The 25774-nt window shown below is 38.7% G+C and overlaps 1 protein-coding gene across 1 annotated transcript in view; it reads left to right on the top strand.

Moving 5' to 3' along the window:
• LOC107700330 (zinc finger protein basonuclin-2-like) overlaps positions 1-25407 on the top strand; it is a 115285-nt gene extending 89878 nt beyond the window's left edge. The window contains 3 exon segments of the mRNA XM_016501960.1: positions 12382-14693; positions 21077-21813; positions 21816-25407. Of these exon segments, the coding sequence (XP_016357446.1) occupies positions 12382-14693; positions 21077-21813; positions 21816-21835 (3069 nt within the window). The 3' untranslated portion in view covers positions 21836-25407.
• The last annotated feature ends 367 nt before the right edge of the window (positions 25408-25774 follow it).

Raw genomic sequence — 25774 nt, forward strand, 5'->3', positions numbered from 1 at the left:
CTCACGAACACACACACACACACAAACACACTCTCACTCACTCACTCACTCACTCACTCACACACATGTCTCGTTTGCTATCCTTGTGGGGACTCTCCATAGGCGTAATGGTTTTTCTACTGTACAGACCGTACAGTATTTCTGCATTTTTTGATTTTCAAAAAACTTCATTCTGTGTGATTTATTAGCTTGTTTACCCGTGGGGACCTCAATTTAGATCCCCACCGTGACACGAGTCCCCATGAGTCTGTGTGTATTTAGGTTTAAGTCCCCACCAGAATAGAAAAACAGGCACACACACACACACACATACTCACACACACACACACACACACACACACTCACAATCCAGTACAATAATTAGCTAAATAATAGGATATCGTTGATCACATTGAAGAATGAAGCAGAATGAAAAGAAAAAAGTCACTAAAAATGTTAGCACATTTGATTAGTGTTTATTTCAGAACTTGAATGCTGCTCTTATCAAACACATCTTCAAGACATTATGCCAGGCTGCGCTCCATCTCCTCTGAGGAACGCACTTCCCCTCACGTGATTTACAGATTAAAGCAAAAATGTCCGCTGCCTGGCCCCTAGTGGCACTCCGCTCATTAGCGGTAAACATGGTCGCGTGTCAGGCAACGCACGCTGTCGCTAACACAGTGTTAATGTGTGACCGTGCTAATGTTATCTGTTAACAGAGCATCAATAAGAGGACCTAAACGTCAAAGTGGTATCAATGATTTTAACTTACTGCCAGTATTTCAGGAAAAGCCAGTCAAGTTTCTATAGCGCTTTATACAATACAGCTTTACAGTGTCAAACAGGAAAATAGGTTGTCAATAATGCAAGAAGACAATAACTAGCAGTCATTTTCCAGCTAAAGTCAGTTCATTGATGAAAAAGGCAAAGGAATTTGAATAAGAACAAACTGTGTATATTTTATAGCATGCAAGAGGCTAAGCTATCATGCTTTAGTTCTAGAGTATAACAGCTGGTTGAGTAACAATGCAAAGACAGAAAGGGAGTGGACTTACAGCGAGAGAAACGCGTAGAGGCCCTCTCGTGTGTGAATGAACTGCATGATCAGAAGTGTGTTTCTGAGACTATGTGTGAGAACATTTGGACATAAGGGAGGAATTCATCCCTTGCATACATACTGTTGACAATGTGTAGGTCAAAGGAGAGGCTGTGCATGAACCTAGAAATGTTGCCATGTCTCTCTCCTAGATCTCAGGTTTTTCTCCTTCTCTACTTCATACAGTATCAGAGAGGAGCCCTCTTTAGAGATACGTTCATCTCATCTCCGCTGACGCAGACTTAGTGTAAATAGACAGAGACTAAATAAATACACAGCCACAGTAAGGAGGAGAAAAATATATAGTAGCCATAATAACCGTAAGAGTGTAAACCCGTTCACACCAAAGATGAGAACTATAAAGATAACTATAATGCTGACTATATTAGCGTCGACGGTAATGCACAATAATATTTGTTTATTCTAATTACACACTGCAGTTTTGTCTTCTGCTGCTTTAAACGCTCGAGCTCTTTAAAGCAGGATGGATTCTGAAAAAATATTCTGAAATTGATTCCAACGATATTCTTCCTCTGTGCTGTTATCATTATAGCTGCGGCGCAGACTTTACTATTCTTTTAAGTTTAGAATGATAGTTAATAGTGTGAACGGACCATTTTGTGCATTTTTTGTGAAAGCAGTAGAATGAGATTGGACCCCCCCTCTGGTCAAGCGTGATATTTTAGGGGAACATTTTGAGAAGAAATTACAAAGCAAATTAAACAAGGTAATCCGCTGATTCAGATGATACACAAACTGCATTTCCCCAATAAATCCCGACTATTTTCCATCAGAGATTTAGGACTTTTATTTACACCTCAAGCTACTCATGTGTGATACTGATTTTACCCGTGTAGCTAATTAATAATTGTTTAAACCAACCAACCAACCAATAAACAAATAAAAAAATGTACATGATTAGCTAACAAAAAAGTTTTTAGCCAATTTAGTCATGCTGCTAATAAAAGTTCTTCTTGAGAAGGAACTGAGCTTGTCTTGTTCAGTGAGAAATGAAATGTCTCCTGATCTAACCAAACCAGTAAAGCCCTTTTACAAGCACACTAATTGTGGCTGGAAATGTATCACATAGGCTAACTCGAAAAAAAATACAGCCTGTTAAAATAAAACAAGAATTTGAAGCATGTATTGGAGATTTTACAGTCATCTATAAAGATGGATAAATATCCTTATTTTAACTCCAGCAGCATGTGACGGCAGAATTGTAGGGGTTTATAGACTTATTTATAATTATTGTGCCTTTACATTGTTAATACATTATTAAGAATATAAAAAACAATACATGATTCAGGGTTTTTATAGTAAAATAGAACTAAAAACATTTAAAAAGATACTTGAAATAAAATACATTTTGAAATAAAAAAATTAAAACACACAAAAAAACTAAAACTTCAACTAAAATTAACATGAAAACAGAACATATAAAAATAGTGATACTAAAATAACACTGTTCTGATTTGTAACAAATACATGTTTTGTATGTTTTTGTATAATTTAGTGATCTTCTGTCACCTTCAGAGAGAACAAAAACATATACTATAAACAATATAGTATTTATTTATATATATGTTTTTCTTCCTTATTTCTCTTAGTGAAAGAGGACAAATTACAGTGGTATTTAAGCCCAGACCAAAAACAAAAAAATAAAACCCAGAGCTGTTCCAGTGTCAGGCAGTGTTTCTGCAGCGAGAACATGCTATCACATTCACATATTGCACACGCGTGTCAGGATGAGAGCGGGCGATACAGAGAGCAGTGTGCTGTTGTTTCTCTCTGATCTTTTATTGTGAGAGATAAGGGAAGGGCTTTGGTGCGTGTGCCGTGCTCAGGGGAGATCCCTTTGGGTGACAATCTATGATGAGAGACAGCTCTACGCCGCTTCTCGCCAGGGTGTTTCCGGCTGGCTCCAATTAACCTTGCGCTGATTGCCCCAAGGAGCTTTGCACACTAATTAGAGGCGAGAAATATGTCTCTGATTCAAAATGCCACAGAGACATAGAGGCACTGTTATCCTGACAGACAGGCCAAGGTGTGAGAGAGACCTGGGGTTCAGTCTTCAGCCCAGCTGGTGACAGTTAGCAGCTCTGACATCCTGATGATCACACTGTCTTTCTCACTTCCAGCCATATGGATGACATCCTTATCAAATGAGTGCAAGGCTAACTGTACTTTACAGTATGCCTTTGATTGCCTTTCGTTTGGACAAATTTAGTCATTTTGTCAAGTTCAGAGATGCTGCAAGTTTTTTTTTTTTTTTTTTCTTCACTGTATTTCTCACATTGCTCTCTGAAATGTCATGTGAATGTATTCTTTTAAAAAAAGTAAGATGAGCCTGTGTGTGTATGACAGAGAAAGACATGAAGAATGTGTGTGTGTTTAGGTGGTTTCAGAGAGTATACAATTAGAACAAAATACTCTTTCCTGAATTGACACAGCAGAAAATCTCTTTCAAAATGCACTAATATCCCCAAAACACTGTGTATATTTCCCCCTTTTCACTCATTTACTCTTTTTCAATAAAGTATCGGAATTTTTAAAGAAACCAAATATCTTTTACAAAACAAGAATAACTCGCATATTTTTTCATTATGGAGCACAGCAATGGACATAATTTACTCCACAGACTCTGTTGTGTCTGAAAAGTTTTGAAAAATGAATAGGCCTGCGAGGTACTAAGAAAAGCACATGACTAATTGTGAAAGTGTAAAAGTGTGAGGGTGGCATATGGAGTGGGTTCTAATGGCACTCCCATGTCTTTACTTTGTAAACTTCCATCTCCACTGGAACCATTTATGATCTCTTTTTGTTTTACATGCTGTTAGTGAGGCAGCAGCTGATACAAACACGTTGAGGGAGTTGTACAGCAAACAGCCATTTGTACCTGCCTTCGACCAGAGGGACTCTTGAAAGGGAAACGAGGGAGGGCCGGAGAGAGAAGGACTCGGGCTTAATGGCTCTTGAGTACAGTGGCTGCAGCTCAGTGATGTAGTGTGTCGACTCCCTCCGGATACAGGCACTCCCCTTTCTGCACCTTGGCATGACTTTTCACTTTGATTGTCAGGCAAGGCTGCGTGCTTCAGTGACTCCATCTCCCAGAAGCCCCTGGGACAGCAGAAACTGGATATGTGCTAGCTGAGTGCTGTGCAAAGGATTATAGAGGGTGATCCAGGAGCTTAGGCCAATAAATAAAATTGTGACTGTCACAAAAGGTAAAATTGGTCACATGCTATATTTATTGCATCAGTCTTCAATTACTTTTTTCTCACTTCAAGTTGTTTTTTAATAATTTAGGAACTGTCTTTTGATGGTCAAACAAAATTTCTTTTTTTTTTTTTTTAATTTACAAAAAAAAAAAAAATGCTTTCTACTTTTTGTCCCAGAAAGCATGAAAACCCTACACTAGTAATCAGGAAATAGGCATGAGAAGAAGTCCATTTGGTTACATATATTTATAAGAGTAAAATGCTTGAATAGGGTATTGTTTTACTGTTGAAATTGTTAGTTTACCATGAAACATCAGTGTTTGTATACAAACAGAAAATGATTATTATAGTACATGTAGTAATCATTTGAATGTTTGTAACATAAAAAAGCATGTGGTTGAAAATATTGTGTGAACTGCTGTTTTTCTTTAAATAATCATTCAAATAATCACTGTAGTACCAGAATACCAATTTATAGCTCATACACATTCATGTTTATGGTGGTGATCTTTTAGAAGTAATAATAACCTACACTGTGTCTGCTGTAAAATGTGACATGAAGTTCTTTCATTCCCCACGCATTTAAAAACTCAGACGGGGGGAATCAAAGCATTAAGCACAAATTAGCATATGGGACAACTTTCAGATTTTAACAAAATCAGCAGCTCATTTTTGGAGAAACAGTATTTAATGAATATATGCTAAAGAAATGTTTGAAAAGAGGTGGGGATATGAATAGATAGAAATATGAAAGAAGGTGTTTGTATGAACAGAAATTACACAAAGTTGAAGTCAACCGTAACATAGATTGAAACACGTGTTTATTAGTCAGTTATGCTAAAATGCATAGTTCAGAGTTATCTGAAAACGTTTTATAATCTTTGAAGAAGTGAAGATAAACACATTTGGCCCACTGTCCATAATGGAAAGCTCCACGGACTTATTTCAATTGAGTAAGCAGTGTTTCAGCATTGGTTGACACAAAATGTCCACCTCACTGTTATAATTTTTATATTTATTTATGTATTTATTTTGATGATAAAGCATAGTAGTTCACACCTGTCAACCCCACAAGTCTGGTCTATTTCTGGTTTGCTGGTTCTCGTAGTGGATAGGGGTTTCTGTGCTGTCACGTGTTGTAGACAGACAGACAGATGCAGCAATACATGATGTTAATTACGTTCATTTTCACAGGCAGTAATTACAGCATATTCATGTCTGTAAGCAGAAGTAGATTGGTCTGATTCTAGACCTATGTCTTCCCAAAACCCTAATACAGCTTCTTGTTATTCTTTTGATCCCTACCCACACAGCACTGGTGGTAATATCCATCCTTCCAGAGATCTGCTTAGGCAAATTACTGACATCTACCAAGATCCCTGTTTAATGGCTCTGTTTAGCTGAACCTCCGGCCCCTCCACCTTATTTCCGTTCACTCTCAGAAGCATTTGTATGTGTGCGTCAGCAGTAAATAATGCTGCTGGTGACAGTCACAAGAGCTGTGCTTGCTGTGGGTCTGTGAGCTCTATCTCTAGAGGCCTGCGGACAGGAATAGCTCAAGAGATGCTGCTGAAGCAGACAGGGGAAGGGAAAAGCCACCTCTGAGCTAATGGTCTTGCATCTTCCTGGCAGCATGTCAATAATGGCTCTTATCACATTAGGCAAAGAGTCCATTAGCTTATTCTTTTCGCCTGCATGCACCGTGGCAGCGCCAGTTTGTGCATAACCTCTCTAATGGTTTGTGTGTTTGAAAGAGAGAGAGAGAGTGCTATAGATTCTTAAGCCACCAAATGTAAAACACTTGGCTTACCTCACAGTCAAATTAGGATCAGAGAGGGGATATAAAATAGTTTTGTTTGACTTGCAACCAAAGAGGCATAGATTTTGTCTAAAGCAAGAAGTAAGAACACATACATATCTTCTCCATGTTTTCATCTGTTCTCCTTCCAGCTGAGCTAATCTTTTGAAGGTTGCTCTTTGACTTATTTTTAATAGCAACAATATAATAGCTTTCGAGTAAGAGGTGCAAGCATTGCTCTAAATGATAACAGTAATGTAAAATACCTCCTAGTATCACACTGATACGATACACGACAGCCAAGAAGCAAATTGTAAGCATATGTTACACCTTTTTCAGGCATTAGCTGGGAATCACTGGAGCGAAAGAAAGAAAGATGTGATATGAAAAAGAATATAAAAAAGACACCGAAGACCCTCAGACGGGACATTTCTCATGCACTCCCACTGTTCTCCCTAAAGAATTCCGTGTCCACCTAACATCTGCTTCCCAGATCAGCAAATCCATCCCATTCCCTCACAGAGGGAGATCACAGAAATCCTCTTTAATTAAATGGAACCAATTCTTTTCCCTCAGTTCCTCTGCACCTGAATGTTGCCCCACATCAGCAATGACAATGATTCAGACACAACCACGATTACCATTTTGTACTTTCTTTTTCTCCAACAGTAAGAACGTTGACAAGGGTTTAAGCTCACATTCCACAGTTAGATGCTACACAGGGAATCTCATAGCAACGAAAATAATAATCCACAGTTTCTGTCACACTTGGATGCCTTTGTACATAAGGTGGACGTCTGACTCGCTTTATTACACTACTGTTGCTGTTCTACAGTTTAGAGTTTATACTGTTTATACTGTTTATGTTTCTTTTACCTATTTATGTATTACTTATTGTTCTCTACATATTATCTGCATGGTGTCTTAAAGAGCTGCTAACACTACTTCGTTGTTCTGTACCACTGGTGCATACAATGACAATAAAGATTAATTCATTCATTTTCTTTTTTTTCTTTCCAATTAGATTTAGCAAATATGTCTGAAAATTCAAAATCATCAGGATTATGGTGTATGTGGGATATATTTTTAGCCTGTGTTCTGCATAGAGACAACGCAAGGCAATGCAATTAGAGTAGACCTGTTCCAAATTATAGAAAATATGAATATGCTCAGTGGGCCATGTGTGCGCGTGTATAATATGCCACACTTTATTTGGACGCTGAGGTTTTCTTCAGCTTGGTCAGTGCATACCAATTTTCCCAGAGATCATGAGCAGTCATTCGTGATTATGGTTTAACCAGGAGGTCTGGATGTTTTCTTCTTTCACAATTACTTCATATGTGTCAGATAAATGATATGTATCACTGGATGGCTGAGCCACACACCTCACTAATGCCATGTACCTTTGCACATTTTAGTACAACTGAACACTATGATTCGCTATATTACATTGCATGTCCACATTTGCCCATCCAAGAATAGAGGGCTGTATGATAATCATTAGGCACTATTTGACCAATGAGAGTTACACAGACTCTGGTGAGCTCTCCCTCTGATGTCATGGCTCCAGGCACTGGGCTTTGACTGAGCCTTTCCCCCTTTTTTGCCACTTCCCTACTCAATTATTCAGTGCTTAAAATAAAAAAGGTCAGAAAGTAGAATACTGAGCAATTCATGGGTTCAAGACCTTCTAAGATCACAGGGAAACCTCTGCTTAACCTCCCTTGAAGTAGTGAACACAGGGGATGGAAGGGATTTTTGGTTCTGGGATATGATAGCTAGCCCTTGATCAATAGTGAATTTCTGTTGTGTCCGCTGGGAGTCACTGGATCAATGTGGTTCCCAGACCAATTGTCCATGGCGAATTAGATGTTTTTCGAAATGTTAGTTCTGTTTGAGGCATAGGCAGAAGCAAATGTATTTTGATCAAACAAATAAAAAATACAAATAAAAATATTTTTCGAGAAATACAACAGAAAATCTGAATATTGCACTCGTATCAGAGAAAAGGTGGTGTGCAGTGATCTGTGCGTTTACCTGTTCTTACTCTGTACCCACAGTAGTATATTTCTTCAAGCTTAACTATCCCACGACTATGATGAGTGATGATTGTCATAAGGACTTTATTCAGTGGCTTAATCTTCAGCCTTTAACACAAGACTAGGGGATGTTACTATAATAACTGCATAACTGAGTACTTTTTTATGCCGACACCATTGGCATGGTGAATATGTGGCCATCTTTTGCTTGTCCTCAGAGACCGTTTACAAAGCTCAAGCCTCTAGCATCATTACTGGGTTGCAGTAAGTGACACCAGCAGCAGTGAGATAAATACAGCCATCACCGCTGACACGTTTGCTGACTGCCCCATGGATAGATGAGACCTGTGACTTAATGCTATAATTATTAACTAATTGTCTTTAACCTCACAAACAGCGTTCAGCCACATTATGTAAAGGAGTCAGGGATGTGTAATGACAGCGTAATCCATCACAGCGTCGTGGGGGGCGTGGGGGACGCTTCTAATGAGATTTCATTTGAGTATGGCAAATCTGCAGAATGCATAGATAGAAGCAACATTAAGCTAATTGGGAGATGAGTGCCTTGGTGTAAAAGTGCTTCTAATGGCAGGTTTGTTGCCTGACTAATGCACGGGAGTTGGCTAAAGACCTGAGGCTGATTTGTGGGCAGACATACTAATATTTTATCGTAACAGTCAATCTTAATGTAGCACCCCCTTTAGTTTTGGTTTCCATCCAGTATAATATTTCTTGAATCGAGAACTGAATGCTTGATAAAATATAGGCATGGGAAAGAGCTATCACAACAATGAAAGGTTCTTAAATGTAACCAAAAGCACATGATGTTTGTCTCCAAACAGAACCTTTTCACACAGTCTGGAGTTTTTCTGTAGCTTTGGTTTCTCGGATCCAGACGTCTCTGGAAGTGTGGATGGGTGTGTTTGCGTAGCCTCTCTTACACAGAGCGCAGTCTGTGACCTGTATCATGACAGCTGGCTGGCCCAAGCGTTTCTAACCAGCTCCATTTGCTAAACATTACAGTCTAATGTCTTCTCTTGCTTTATACTCTGATTGAAAATTGTGAAAAAATGAGATAAACTCATAAGTGATACTTGGCCATGTCACATTTGTTTGAAAAGCACAGTGCTGAATAGTGGCAGCAGTCCAAACGGTCGAAGGTCAACTCGCGAATGCAAATGACACTGTTTGAAAATAACTGTACTCTGGCTGCTCTCAGGCTGCTCTGAGCATTTATAGTGAGATATCAACACCTTAGCAAACAGTTAGTAAACAACACCTGCTTTTGGATTATTAAAGTTAATCTTATTCCTTGTACCAACTCCACCCAATTGAACCAGTCACTAACGTATCATTATGAACTGGGACAGTATTTCAAAGATGTAACAACATTGTGGGGCATTCAATCTCCTCGCTGCAAGCCTAATAGCACACACTGCACTGAAAATGGACTCACTGTGTGAGAAGAGATAGAGGACGGTGTTAGAAACGAGCCTGTGATCAGTGATTAAAATCAGGCTGTTTTCAGCTACACTCCAGCCAGGGAGCACACACATACACGAACATCTCGATTTTAATGTGCAATAATACACACAAACACACACACACACACACACACACACACACACAATGTCAATTTAACAGATTAATTCAATGAATTAGTTATGGTGAAAATATTGTGTTAAAATGGTTAATGCATTTCACGCACCTGCCCCAAACCTAACTATCCATCTTAAATTTCATACAGTTGATTGGTGACGAACATGATGCAAGGCAACAACTCAGAATGCAGTCATGTGCCCCTAATTCCATGTTAATAATAAAAAAAGAAACATTAAAGGGATAATTCTCCAAAAAAATTAAAATTCTGTCATCATTTAATCACCCTCTTGTCATTACAAATTTGTACAGATATGATGTGTCCGTTTGCTCATATGCCATACATATCTAAAATGTTTCCTGTCAGATGTTAAGTAGACATTTAAAAAATTATTTTTATGATTTAGAGAGTATGTAAATAAAAAAAAGTTCATCAGATGTACTCAAATAGGTACTTTTCTGATATTCTTTAGCAGACTTATAGCAGACCATTTGTGTGAATATGCATGACATGCATTTTAGAAATGTAAAGACTGAAGGAAGGTAATGAACATCTAGAAGTAAGAAAATAGACAGAAAGAACAAAACTAAGGAGAGAATTGCTTAAATATTCCACACAGTATTTATTTTTTAAAGCATTTTTTAGGACCATTTAAAAATTCACTTTGTAATTTGCTTTTTTCCCTTTTACTTGCATCAAATTGAAATACAGGAGTTCAAACCACAGTGCCATATAAAATTATATTGTTGAGGCTGAAATTTAAAGTCTTACCTCCAGGCTAAACTCATACTCAAACACGGAATGAAAGTGTAAAATGTTTTAATGTATATTTAACAACAAATACCCCAGTGACTATTGATGTGCTGTCTCTGAAGAATTTAACTTGCTTACATTTCTGAGGCCATGCTGTTGTGAAACCATTCTGTATTCCCACCTCTCGTTCTCTCTTACTATCTGCTCTTTTCTTCATTTTCTTTCATTCTCTAACTCTCCCACTGTCTTTAAACATTTATTCTCTGTCTGCGCCTTAAAGGCCCTTTGTGCTTTGTGCTGTTGATTTTTACAGCTCTTAAAATCCAGAGTATCCATTTATCATTCATAGAACCTAGCAGGCTCGGGCAGAGAAAGCCTTGCCTTGTGTCATCTCTAATTGTCATCAGAACAACCATTGCTCCCTTGATGTTGCCTTGTTCTGTGTCAAGGGTAAATTGGATCACGTATGAGAAGAGCAAACTAATCTTTTATCCCCTTAAACTGGAAGTGCCATTCATAAACATCACAGCCAAATACCAATGAACATTTACAGACGGTTTATAAATAATACATGAAATGCCTGTTACTCTACATGGCTTTAAAAGTCTACTTGGTCACATGAAGATGATTTCGGTGGTAAGGCAATATATAACAGTTGATTCATTTTCAAACATATTATTCTCATTTTCGCATTTCAGTAGCGTTTAGGAAGCACAGTAACGTAATGTCAGGAAACATACTTCAGAGTCAAATAATGCAGGTACCAGAGAGGGGACAGAACACAATTTTTATGTATCAAAGTTACAAGCCTGACCACAACACTGAAAAAATGCTGCCAAGATTCCATTCCCAGAATCTCTTGCCATGTCTCAGCGTCTGGCAGTGGGCAAGAGTGTAAAGCTCAAACTGTTTTATTTTTCAGTGGTTAATAATACCATTACTTTGAATGCTGGCTGAAGAACAAGCTCCTTGGAAGTGCTGCTTATTTTTCCTCCTGGAGCAATGCTGCTCTCTCAAGATGGAAACTTCCCACATCCCATGGATCTGTTTCTGCAAAATGAATGAATTAATTAATATCTAATAAATAAACAAACCAACCAACCTAGGCCAGTTTATGATATGTTGAGATTTACATCATTTCAGACTTGTGTGCCTGAAGGCAAACAGTATATAAGTATATACGTTGACACCATCTTCTTGATAAAGAATGCCTTCGTTAATATTTAGTCTAGTTTTAGACATGCGTCCTCTAAACTCCAATTAACATAAAGCTCAGGTAATACTGATCTGCATCCTGCCTAATAAATGTAATGCAAGATTGCTGTCACCACCAAGGCTTCTTTAAAGACATAGTTAAATAAACATGAGCTGCTTATTTTTTTATGTCCAACATTGCCGCCACCAAAATTAAAATTGTTTTAAAATTGACTTATTTAGCTTTTGTGAAGTTGTGAAACTACCCTTTGATAAACTGATATATTTTAAAACTACATTTGACATAAAATTCAAGGCAGATATTATTACTCCCTTTACAATCTGTCAGTAATCAGTGGATAATTGTGAAAGAGGCAGCTGTCCTCTCTGAGAAGTTTATCTTCTGAGAAGTTTTGTTCGTTGTCATGCACCAAATAGATTGATGTCTTGTCTGCAGCTAATAAATGAACACTGGTAGCTTCTAATAGTTGGCTGAAAAGACAAGGTGGAGGAAGCCTAGATATTGTCAGTTGAAAATGCTATTATCAGTCTTTATATATATTGTTTCACGTGTGCTCTTGTTGATGATATTCCCTTAATCTTATTCTACCCACCACTTATATCTTCTCAGACACTATGCAGAAAAAAAATAAGTATTTATTCTTTTGTTTTTATCTTTTCTTTGATATGGCCTCTAGGATGCTGCAGGCAAAGTTCTGGACAGATGGACTATAATGTCCCGGGAAGAGGAGATCATCACTCTTCAACAGTTTCTGCGCTTTGGTGAAACCAAGTCTATTGTGGAACTGATGGCCATCCAGGAAAAGGAGGGTCAGGCCGTCACAGTGCCCTCATCAAAGACTGACTCTGGAATCAGAACTTTCATTGAAAGCAACAATCGCACACGTAGTCCTGGCCTTCTGTCGCACCTAGAGAGCAACAGCCCCTCTAGCATTCACCATTTTGAGAACATCCCAAACAGTCTGGCCTTCTTGCTGCCCTTCCAGTACATCAACCCAGTGTCAGCCCCCATGTTAGGGCTGCCACCAAACGGACTGACCATGGAGCATTCAGGTCTCAGAATGCGAGAGCCAAATCTACCCAATCTGAGTGAGCCAGTGGAGACCAGTGAATCTGAAGTGTCCCTTTCACCATTTCGTAGCGGTCAGAGTCCCAGTCGAGGAACAATGGGGACCTTACCCAACGCCATTGAACCTAAGACAGAATCCAACAGAGCTTCCCCCATCTCTCCAACACCATCTACACAGCAGTCCCAGCAACCGCAGACACCAACGCAGCAAGCGCAGGGGCAGCAACAGTCGAGCACTCTGAACAACCACCAGATCCATCACCATTTCCAAAAGAACGAACAATCGAAAACCATTACACACTCTTCTTTCTCTTCCAAAATGCATCGCATGCGTCGTATGGGTGCAACCTCACGTAAGGGTCGTGTCTGCTGCAACTCCTGTGGCAAGACTTTCTATGATAAGGGTACGCTAAAGATCCACTACAATGCTGTGCATCTGAAGATTAAGCACCGTTGTACTATTGAAGGCTGCAACATGGTCTTCAGCTCATTGCGAAGTCGTAACCGCCATAGTGCTAATCCCAATCCTCGGCTACATATGCCCATGCTGAGGAACAACCGGGACAAGGACCTCATTCGCTCCAGTTCTGGGACAGCGACACCTGTCATATCAAGTGCCAAAAGTGGCTTCAATCTGACCAGCCCCAGGCGGCCACCGCTAAGCTTTGCCACACCTCCTCTTGACCCCATGATACATTCCCCTCTGCAGAGCCCTCTTGTTTTCCCTTCCCTGAAGTCTGTGCAGCCAGTGCAACCTGTGCCACCCTTCTATCGCACACTGCTCTCTCCCGCTGACCTAGTTAGTCCCCCGGTCTCTCTGCCCACCAGTCCAATTTTGCCTACCACAACCAACAGCACATTTCTGACGGACCAGCAACAGATGTTAACTGCTAGCTCCCACAACATGTATGTATCTGAAACGTCAATGTTTTCTCATCGCCTGCCTACAACTCCCTGTACCCAAGATTCGGTGACTCTCGACCCGATGCCTAAAAAGAAGCCTCGCAAGTCCAGCATGCCAGTAAAGATAGAGAAAGAAGTGATAGATGTGGCAGATGATTATGAGGACAAAGATGATGATGATGAAGATAGCTGTCACCATCACCACCATCAGCCATCCAACATCCATAACAATGTCAATGGCAACTGCAACAACAACAATAACAGCAGCAGCAGCAGCAGCATTCATCACTGTGGGGGTAGTGGACATCAGTCTCCATTGCACGATGAAATGAGTCCCAGTCTAGCCCTTAGAGGCATGCTCCATCCCGACCAAGAAGAGTGCAGTGGGAGTCACGGTAGTAGAGGCCATGGTGACCTGCGCTGTATTGACAGCTTTACCTCTGAGGACCAAGATCATGAGCGTGACTTTGAAAATGAGTCGGAGACATCTGAATCCAAGATGCTCTACCGTGATGAGCTGATGGACCCGGACATACATCAGCCTGCCCTAGACAGAAACATGAGCAAGGAACACCGGGGGGCAGAAGATGAGGGACACCTACAGAAAGATTTGGAGGACCAAAGCCATTCCCCACCCTCCCAACACCAGCCTGTTATCAAAATCAAGGAAGAGATCAATGATCCTACGTATGACATGTTCTGCATGGGTCAATATAGCCTTTACAATGGGGGAATGGCAGCTGCCGCCGCCGCCGCTGCTGCCAGCATGGCTGCCTTACATGAACGTTTCATCTCCTCTATGAGCTATGGATCAAGCCCACCAAAATTCCCTTCTCAATCCCCTGACGGCGATCTCTGCTCCAGTCCTGATCCCAAGATCTGCTACGTCTGCAAAAAGAGCTTTAAAAGTTCATACAGTGTCAAACTGCATTACAAGAATGTGCACCTAAAAGAGATGCATGTGTGTACTGTGGCTGGATGCAACGCTGCTTTCCCCTCCCGACGGAGCAGAGACAGGTGAGACAAATAACTCATTTTCCATTGAAATCTGAAACTGATGTACACTGATGTAAATATGATGATAACTGGTAAACTTATAAACCTGCAGATTATTATGTGTATATATTATTTTTTTTTTAAACAATAATGAAACTAAATATGCATAATTCACTACACTATACTATGCTATACTATTTTTTTAAGTGCATTATTTATTTCAAATGATGTCCATTTAAATGTAGTTCCATCATGACCTCAATCTTTATTTTTTACTTTACATATAATAGAGATATAACCTGTCTGGGGAACCAGTTTAATCTTCATTCTTTATTGCATGTTTGCGGGGGCTAATTATGCTTTAACAGGAAGAACATGTGTTGATTGTACATTTCTGCAGACACTTATTTAATGCATTAATGTGCTGTTTACCTGTACTTGCTCACCTGTCACACACAGGTAGACATGCATACATTAGCAGAGGTTGAAGCTTGTCAAACCACTGCATTCATTAGCGCATCAGGAGGTGCAGCTTTCACTCACTGCTAGTTAACACATTTACCATAAACAGTCCCAGAATACATTTATGCTAGAGGGCAAGCCACAAACCTGTCTTCACTCAAATGTAGACTCTCCAAAGCTAATTGTTTTGGCTCTGCAAGTAAAAGAGGGGACACTTTATTTTGATAGTCCACTTTTAACTAACTTCATGTAACTTTGCAACTCCATGTCAGCTAGCAGTCAATACAGTATTAGTCGACTGTCCGCTCAATATCTGCTCACACTTTATTTTGATGGACATTCTACTGATTATAAGTAACTTTGCAAGTACATGACAAAATATTCTACCAACCCTAACCATGACAGTCTACTGATACTCCAGTGAGAGTTAGCTGACTTGTTGTCGCAAAGTTACTTACAGTTAGTAGTAATATAATTTAGCTGAAAGTTACACTAATTAGTTTCATTTAGTGGCCCTCTTACACACTTACATACTGTAGATCAATGCAGGCAGTATTTAAAAATTACTCCACCTCAAGGAAGTCCATGAATAGTAGGAATCACGTGGCAAAATACAGAAATATAAAAAGGCTTGATAGACATGCACATTCAAACATTAATCCATCTCAAGTCAAAATTCACTGATGTGGAGTGAGACAAAAGCAGTGTCAGAGCAGTCCATGTCAGAGAGAGCCTTCTAGGCATAGTTAAGTACTATATCTCTATAGTACTTGAGAGAGAGCGAAAGAAACCTCATCCATCTCATTCACTCCAGAGGAAAGAGAGATAAGAGCCTGTCTCTTCTCACCCTCCCTGGTCACAAGTGACAGTTTTATTTAGATAACAAATGATAGAAGGCATGTTCATTTACATTTGTGTATGTGTGTGTGTGTGTGTGTGTGTGTGTGCGCACATTTATTCCACTTTACTTGAAATTACAACTGAAAAGCTAAGGTGTAGCCACCCCTGATATCTTCCCTGCTTTTGTTGAGTTCCTGTGAGGAGTGGCACCTGTTCCCAGCCCTGTTTGTTTATTAGTGTTACAGTGTGAACATCATTGTTGAGTAGAGTAGAGTAGAGAATTGAGTAGCGAGATGTTTGTGAGCCACTGTTGTGCTTTCGTACTGAAGTGCTGCAGTAACTTCTTTCCGCCTGTGGAGGGAAGAATGATTTGTTTTTAATGTGAGGCATCCCTGCCGGCAGTAGTGGAGAACAAAGGTTTGGGGATGTTCCTCTAGAAGGCTAGAGAAACAGAGTGCCCAAAGCAGAGCAGCCTGCAGATTGAGTATATGGGATATCAATCAGACCAACTCAAAGAACTGAAATTCATAAAGGGTTTAGGTAACACTTTCATTTACAGTGTCCTTGTTACAGTGTAATTATACGATTAAGTACTGAATTAACTACATGTACTTACTATATGGTCAGGGTTAGGATGAGGGATTGGTTTAGAATTAGTTGCATGTAATTATGCATACTTTTTATTACTTTTGTAAGTACATGTAGTAACGTGTAACAAGGACAGTGTAAAAGGAAGTGTAACCAGAGTTTATGTACTGTAAGTAGTATACATGTAGGAAAAAACACTTAAAACAACTGTGAGTTTTAATGTATTTCATATGATATTAGAATATTTAAATATGGTATTTGATAGAAATATTTTCATTGATATTCAGATCAATGCCCCTGCTGATATATCAGTGCGTTTTAAGATCAGAGATTATGCAGTAGGGTTAAGAAGAACATCACTTCTGTGTTATGAAAATGAATTTAATAATACACAGTTATTATCATTTCATGTATATTTTCAAACAAAATCATGTCACTGTAAACTCTCTAATATGTAAACCATACGCATTCCTATGTAAATATATACTCATCAGTATCATCGTTTTACATTACCAAAATTTGCCTATTAAAATTAATTCAATAATTTAAAGTTTTATTATAATTTAATAATCTTGAACGTGGAACAACTAGCATGATCTGATTTGAGGATCTCAGATTCCTACTGGAGTTATAGTGTTGCAACATCACTTTTATATACACAGGGGCTTGACCATGCAATGCTCTAAACACCATCACAAGAATTTGAAAATTAATTCTAAATTTGACAGGGAGCCAATGTAAAGAAATTAAAATTGTGGTTACATGAGATCTCTTTGATGACTTAGTTAAAAGCTTAGCAGCAGCATTTTAAACCACTTGTAAATGTTTCAAGGATGAATTACTAAGACAAGTAAAAAGAGAGTTACAATAATCAAGTTGGGATGAAATAACACATTACACATTTTACAATTTTACACATCAAACAATTTGTTTGTCTACCAAAAATTCAAATTTGAAATGGATCCATCACAAACTGATGATAGATAGATAGATAGATAGATAGATAGATAGATAGATAGATAGATAGATAGATAGATAAGAGGATGGATGGATGGATGGATAGATGGATTATAGATAGATAGATAGATAGATGATAGATAGATAGATAGATAGATAGATAGATAGAATATCAGTCTGAACATAGATGGTTTTAAAATCCAAATAACAAATGCTGATGTGGCATCTAAATTCAGTGTTAACAGACTTCGCCACACCGACTTTTAAATGAGCTCTTGACATCCCAGAATAAGAAGTTGATTTGATAAATTGCATCCTGTTCAGGTATCTCAAAAAAGCATCCATTTCCTCTTTAAAATGAATAAACATTGGCTAGAGGATGCAATTATTATAATAATAAAAAAAGTGTAATGAAATATCAGGGATGTGATATGGGAATTTTTATTTTCATGTTACCCTCACTGTTGCAAATGACCCTGAGTGTCTGCCTGGCTCCAGATTCCCATGGTGTGCTAATATTCAGTCTACGGTCCCACACAAGCCAACTGTGGTTAGGGAGAGTGAAGGTTAATTATATCTTCCCATTCCTCTCCTCTCTTCCTGTGGTGTTCAGACATATGATGTCAGGCGTAGAGAATTCAGCACTCAAGACTATGACTAAACTTTGTCATTTGTGTTTGTTGAATATTCTCAGCTATTGATGGCCTTGACATAGAGAAAGTGATCTGATCTTCAGCTACCCACAACACATTAGAGGAAAAGATAAAGACAAAACAAAGCACCTCATCAGTTAATGCGGGCGGCTCTCTTTCCCTTTGCAATTGAGTATTACAACTCATTTCGCAAATGTGCACACTTGGCAGGAACCGAAAGGGCCATCAAATCCTAAAGATGATTAACATTCTCGGGACAAGACACATTAAGAGCCATACCTCTCGCCTCCTCTGCAGAGTAAAAAAAAAGGATTCTCAGGAGAAGCTGCCTCAAGCTTTGGGCAAATTAGTTTGGCTGCCACATTAGAGGTCGAAAGGGAGGGATGCAGAGCGAGCGGAGGGGGTGTTGGGGGATGGAGCAGGCGACTGAGGGGCAGAACTTAGCTGTGGCCTGAAATGGGGTTGCAGGGGAGAAGGAAATGAGGCAGAAAGGCTTAACCTGATAAATGAAAGGGTAGACTCTCCGCCATTCAGTATTAGGGCTTGGCCTTTGGATTTTTCCATTTTTAGTCAAAATAAACTAAATGAAATGGATTGTTTGCTTGGTTCCATTAAAGCTTTTGTGTCTCTGCGTTTGCTATTAATATTAATTTGACCTTTTTTTAGACCCTTTAAAGACCTAATGAAGACCTTTAATATCTTACGTATTAGCTTTGAGATAACATATAAGCTAGTGTATTTCTAAACATTATAAAAAAAATTTAAAAAAATGCTTAGAAAATATAAAGATTTAAAATTTACAGTCTCTCTCTTCTAAGGACAGGGACCCCAAAAATGTGTCCAACTGAATACTTTCTTGAACAAGAAGTCCGTTATAAGTACCAATTATTTCAGACTAATAGCAGTTAGCAAGTAGTGAATCATGAGTTGTCTGTGTGTTTTTGGCTGCTCAAATGTGCATACCTTATTGAGTTTTCCAGCTGTAAGTTGTTTGCGAAGGAAGGAAGTGGCTGCAGTTTATTCATTTTAAAAAGCAAGCAAAGGCAATGCAACTGTAAAAGTGTTGTGTGCTCGCTATACTATTATTTTGATGTAAAATCAAAAGGTTGCCTATAGATACAACATACAGTAGTTTACAGATACAAATAATTTAAAGCATACCACTGAGACATATCAACACTGTTCTCGAATCTCGGCTCAAATTGAGTTGTAGGTAAAAGTGGTGGCAAGAAGTCCTCCAGAAATAAATTAAGTGTCTTCTGTCAAGTGCATCTTTGCCAGGCTGTGATGTAAACTAGACACTATTGGCTATTTTTTTTTTCTATGTAGCACTCACGAATCCTTTTAATAGGAAACGTCAACACTCATCAAGCCACTTCACTGGGACTTAGCGTAGCATAAATGTGTCTTATAGTTAAGACAACAATAATATCATATTGTAATAACATCATGTAGCATGCAAGTGTGTTTAGATGCCAATTAGTTATGCCAGCCTAGAGCTTATGAGCAGTGTGAGGGTGCAATTTCCAGGGATGGTCACATGCTGCAAAAGGAGCCGCCGACTTAAGCATCATCAACTGCATAAAAAATGACAGTCACAATGAACAAGTTCTAATAATTGCTAAAGGTTACCCCAAATACAACTAGCTACCCCCTTAGACATTTTAAAGATATCATTGATAATAGTTCATTGTTTCCTGTCAGAACTTTCTTAAAACATTGAACTGGTCTGATATTGTATGAATAAGCAAAATACACTAACAGTCAGCTATGTGAACACATGCATATTCTTCCATGCTTATCAGTTGACCACCACATGCTGCTCTCTTGAATGTTGATGATGCTTTGGTGGTCCATTCCTCTATACCTTTATCACCAGAAAGGGTCCCTCTATTGAATTTATTTTTACTTCTTGCAGGAGAATGTCGGATAGGGAACTAAATAATTAAAGAAAAGGGACCCTTTTTGACTGCATCAACCATGGCACTGCTGGTAAGCTCTACAATACATTGTACAATCTGTTTCTCAGTCACATTTAGGTGATTATTTAAGTTACTTTTAGCCCTTTTGCATGGCCTGGGATCCCTGAGGTCTTTTTCTTTTGTTTTCTTGTCTACATTACATTTAATTTTAGATTGGAAATGTGGTAGGCAATGGTTGTATGGCACTCACAGAGGCTCAGCCACACAGATATCTTGGCTGTTTTATTTTGGTTTTGTTACTCCATTTTTTTAGCCAATTCTACATCGATATTTATGCCATTGTTAGCTGAACATCATGAGGACTGACTTATTGCATGGTCTCATATTTGAGGGAGTTATTTGAGGCAGTTGTCTAGAGGCAGAGCAGTTGCAAGAAAATAAGTCAAGCTTTAGATGAATTGAGGTAAAGTCACTTCCTCTTGCTATGTGTTATGTGATCCTGGACTGGGGTGAGAGAAAGCCCATCTTTATTAAAGTGAAGCCTAAATGAACAATATGCTTATGGGTCTCGATTAAGCTATCTTCAGGAGTGAGTCAGTGTGCTAATGCTGTCCAAGTCTGAGTTAATGTGCTATTGAGTTTCTCTCGATTATTGCATTACCACAGCTCAAATCAATTGATAAACTCCCATTCAATGTGGTGGAGTATTTAATTGAGTCAGAGTCAATTGCATTTGTGCATGCCTGCAGACATGCTGACAGGAGTAAACACTTTAGCAGGATACTGTTTAAGCTGTGTTAGAGTTATTGAACTCTCTGCTGCGTCAGACAGTAGTGAGCTCTAACATGCATTCATGCAGTCACTCAAAAGCATGAAAATATAGGAAGTGGGATTTTTTTTGTGTGTATGTATGTTTGCAGATCTTTATAAGTTTTCAGTTCAAATAAATTGCTACAGGAACCCTATCCTCTCTTCCCTGCAGACATAGCTCCAACATCAACCTGCACCGCAAACTACTGACCAAAGAGCTGGATGAAATTGTCCTGGACCCCCAGCTTACAACTTTGCCTAAAGAGCTGCGTGCTGAGTTCCTGTCAACGATCTATGCTAACCACCATCTGGGACTGGAGGGGGTAGGGAATGCTGGACCACCGCGAGGCAGAGGACACGAGGGAATGAGATCCCCAGTCACTAGAGAATATTCACACAGCAACGGCTACTGCCATGGCCCCAGTGAGGACTACATGGTGCTGGACCTGAGCACCACCTCTAGTGTGCAGTCAAGCGGCAGCGTGCAATCCTCACAGGAGTCTGATGAGGGCAGCGATGAGGGCATCCAGCTGGATGACCTGGAGGGTGCTAGTGACAATGAGGACTGCATGCCTAGTACTGTGACTAAGACACTGGCCATGGAGGGAAAAGATGGTGAGGACGCCAGGAAGGAAGGAAGAGAAGGAGCCACAGAGGAGGGTCTTTTGCGCTGTGACCCTTCGTTCTTACCGTCCGTCTTGGCATCCAGTGGAGGTAATGGCACAGGAGGCATCCTTTGCACCATCTGCCACAAACTGTACAGTAACAAAGGGACCCTTCGGGTGCACTACAAGACTGTCCACCTGGGTGAAATGCACAAATGCAAAATTCCTGGCTGTAACATGATGTTTTCTTCTGTGAGAAGCAGAAACAGACATAGCCAGAACCCAAACCTACACAAAAATGCCCCCATACCACAATGATTGACTAGTCCAGACCCCACCACCACATTGCCTCAAGTTCCATATGCTCCACGCAACAACCCCCCTCTCCGTTCCCCGGCAACAATCCCATAATGCTATAAAAACAGCATTGTTTCTCTTCAAACACCTTTTCGAGTATGAAAAGCTAGAGCAGAATTGTGCCCTTTTGACATTTCCGTTTTTTTTGGAAGCAAAAGACTGAACACCATAGATCTGTCCATCCCTGACACAAACTTCTCTTCAGTCTTTAATTTGTGACTCTTGCCTGCAGAAACGATGAGAAAAAAAACAACAAAAAAAAACTTGTATTTGTGTAATGATAGCTTTTAAAGAATTCCATACAAGAGCATGACTGGCTTAAACATGTAAATAATAATGTTGTGAGGGGCTTTGGTGTAAAACCGTTGTATTGATGGTTGATATTTTCTCTTTTTTGTTCACTTGTTTTTTTTTTTCTTTTAGTCTAATACTTTCATTTTAAAATTTAAGCAAGACAAAGTAGCATATGCCTAGCTAGCTTGATTCATTTATATTGGCTTTAAAAATGTTTTACCTTAGAAAAGAAAAAGTAAAAACATGTGACTTGTGACTTGTTTTATCTACCTGTTAGATATACAGATGGAGCTGGCATGCTTTTAGCTCTGACAAAGTACCTTTTTTTCTTTTATTTTATCATGTTTATAGCTTTAGTACAAAAATAAAATAAAAAAAATGAAAAGGAGAAAAAAAAAATCAATTTTGCACTTTGCAACAACACTAGTGGGACTTGTAATATTATTACAAGGATAACACTTTACAATGATGGTTGTCCAACGTGAAAGTGACATTTTAAGGATACAGTGCCAAGCGATAGTTACTGTACCTTTAACAGAAATGTGCCAGATCTTTATATGAGAATAATCTCATTTGACATGATTAAACCCAGTATTCATCCCATTTAGTAAGTGTTTCAGGTAAATTCATTTGAATGCAGTAAATGAGTATTACTGACTCTGATCATATCATTTGAAGAGTATAAGTGTATGGTTAAAGGCTGAATTAGCCCAGAGGTTAGGTAGAGAATCTTTCTACTGCATGTAGTATTACTTTAAAAGAGTTAATAAGTGTCCTGTAATTTATTTTGTCTCTATAAATTTGATCAGTTTTATCGTATAAAAATGCCATTGACATTTCAGAGTGCCACACAAGAGAGGCTCTAAACTGTGACCAAAATCAAAGACAGTGTTCCAAAACCCCATGAACAGAAACGACACATTGAGAAGAAGTTTAGGCAGTTTCCTATCTCCTCCGATGCTTCAGTTCAGACATTCATTTATAGCAGAACCTCTGAAAAGCGCTGAAATTTTCATCTTTATCTTGTTCCTGGCAAGTATTGTCTATTGGCCACACAATATCAAGACAAAGAAGAAAGCACTATTCAATTTGATCCAGCTAGTGGGTATGTAGATATGAGTATTTATTTCTAGTTATCTGTTTATAATAATGAACTGAATGCAAATTAGCCCTTTGATGTCTGTTGCTGTGAATTGGAATAAATGAAATGAAAGATAATTATGAATGAATGAAATGTAATTTACATTACTGAAACTCCATGCCTTTCAAAAGGTTATTAATGTTGGACAAAGACTAGATGAATTTGCTCCCTCCTTTATGCAGTGACAGTAGCAGGCCTTGCGGTATGATGGAAGGAATGAAGATTAAGAGATATTTGCAGCAGTGTGTGTCACTAAAAATGTGCTGCTGCACAGAACCTGGAGATATTTCCACCACTGATCTGTCTAGTAATTCAATTGTCAATTCATTAAATTCAGTGATTCAGTAAATGTTGCTGACAATACTGCATCGTGGAGTGAGCCAAGCTCTTCTTCTGGTTTTCTCTTTTCTTTCCTTCCTCTGTTTTCTCTTGCTCTTCCAGCACCCTACCCGCTGCCTCTTACCCCCATCACAACTACTGCCAGTGTGGGGGTCCTACAGGGACGCTGGCTAACAGTGTACGCTTAACTTCACCGGATGGCACACAACACAGAAAAGGAGTTGTAATTGCCTGTTTAAATTTAGCACAAACAGCCAAGTTTCCCTCTAGAGTCACAGCAGTGTTTTACTTTCCTGCTCTCTCTGAAAGGCCTGTGAAAGAGTGCCACTTCAGAGACATTTTATTGTTGGAAAAACAATGGCCAAACTAGTTCATGCACCAATAACTAATCAATAAGATGACAGCAAGATGAGGACCTGTTAACCTCAAAACAGAATGCACTTTTAAGACTGACAAAGGCTGGTGCTTTATTAAAACCCAAATAATAATAATAACAATAATAATAATAATTAGACAGATGTATATAGATGGGTAACGTGATATCACAAGTTATCACAGGTTATCAACCTCATGGCCTCCATATTTCCCAGACTGTCAAACTAAAGACTTGTAGAGAGACACACAGCATGGACACGAAGGAAAAGCCTTGTATTTCAATCTGAGACTTCCAAATCTGAATCCCTGATTATATGCACATTGTGTCTCTATTAGCATTAAATTTGTTGGATAGTTATAAAAAGGTACAGTACATTGAATAGCCAGATAATATATGAAGGAGAAATTAGGTCTTACAAAATGGGTTTTAGTGTCAGTCGTTTAACAAGAGATACGTATGACAGAAGGAGGGAAGAAGCAAATGAAAATAAGCCAGAATTTCTCAGGACATTCTGCTGTAATGTGCTGATCTTCTTTTGGAGAGTAAATTCCTACTCTTGTACTGTAGCCCCCGCCCCTCCATCTGAGAGAGTTGGGCAGTCATTAACTGTCCTGCATTGTCCCCATAGAGTTAAGCTTTTGCCATGGAGCCACTGGCTAAAAGAGTCTGTCAGCCTTAAATATTTCATTGCAGCTCTGAGGACAGGACCATCCCAGACTGTAGTATCACAGAATGTAGTATCTTGTGAAGGTGATCTTTAAGTTTGCTGTGTTAACGCCGTTCCTTCGAGGGCATGGAGTGATACAGGACAAAAATAAGATCAAATGGAATTGAAACTGCAGAGCAGAAGACTTGTCAAACAAAAAGTAGACATTGTACAATCAACCACAGTGGAACATTCTGATCAGTTTTATGAAGATCAGTGATACAAAGGAAAGAAAAGGAAAGAAAAACCATAGTCCATAATTCAGTACAAGTATAATGTATTCTGTGTTGTTTAACACAAACAATAATAAGCCTGAAATATTTGTTAACCTTTTCTTTTGTTCTAATGTGATGTTTGATGTAGTTGTCTTGTTTGATCGTCCTTTATTGCCCACTGAAGAAAAGTACATCCACATCAGAGGAAGTTCACTTTTTTTGTGTGTGAAAAAATACTTACTAAGGGTGATATTGATAGCCTAACAATGCTACTTTAGGTCTAAATTGTTTACTTTTTGTCCCATGAGACAGTATGATGTCCTCCTTTAATGATTTTACATTTCTTGGAATATTTTGTATCATAACCTCTTTTTTTTGGGCATAAAATGCATATGGTTTTGGGCGTGTAAATGGAATTTTTGTACAAATAAGAATTCTTGTACAATTTTATATTAAAGATTTATGAGTCACTGGCACGTTGAAGTACTTTATTCTTTTGGATCAGACAATTACATTTATTTCGTTTCTTTGCATACTTTGACGTTAACACTTCATGAAAATCAACTCAGAAATGTCCTATTTATGTCATAGAGGATTATTGAAATATGATACATCATATAGATTTACTTAAATATTCAAATTTTAAGTAAAAATTTGATTTATTTTTATTTTTTTAGCATTTTTTCTAAAACAACAAAATTTTATGCACAATACAACAATAATCTATGGCTTGTTTGATGTTGTGGTACTGCACATGATGTGCATTCAACATCTGTTTCGATGCATTTATGTGCCATTGTGCAGTGGACAGAAACAACTAGTCAGCAAAAGCTAACT

This window comes from Sinocyclocheilus anshuiensis, unplaced genomic scaffold (assembly GCF_001515605.1).
Source record: "Sinocyclocheilus anshuiensis isolate Anshui unplaced genomic scaffold, SAMN03320099.WGS_v1.1 scaffold326, whole genome shotgun sequence".
NCBI lineage: Eukaryota > Metazoa > Chordata > Actinopteri > Cypriniformes > Cyprinidae > Sinocyclocheilus > Sinocyclocheilus anshuiensis.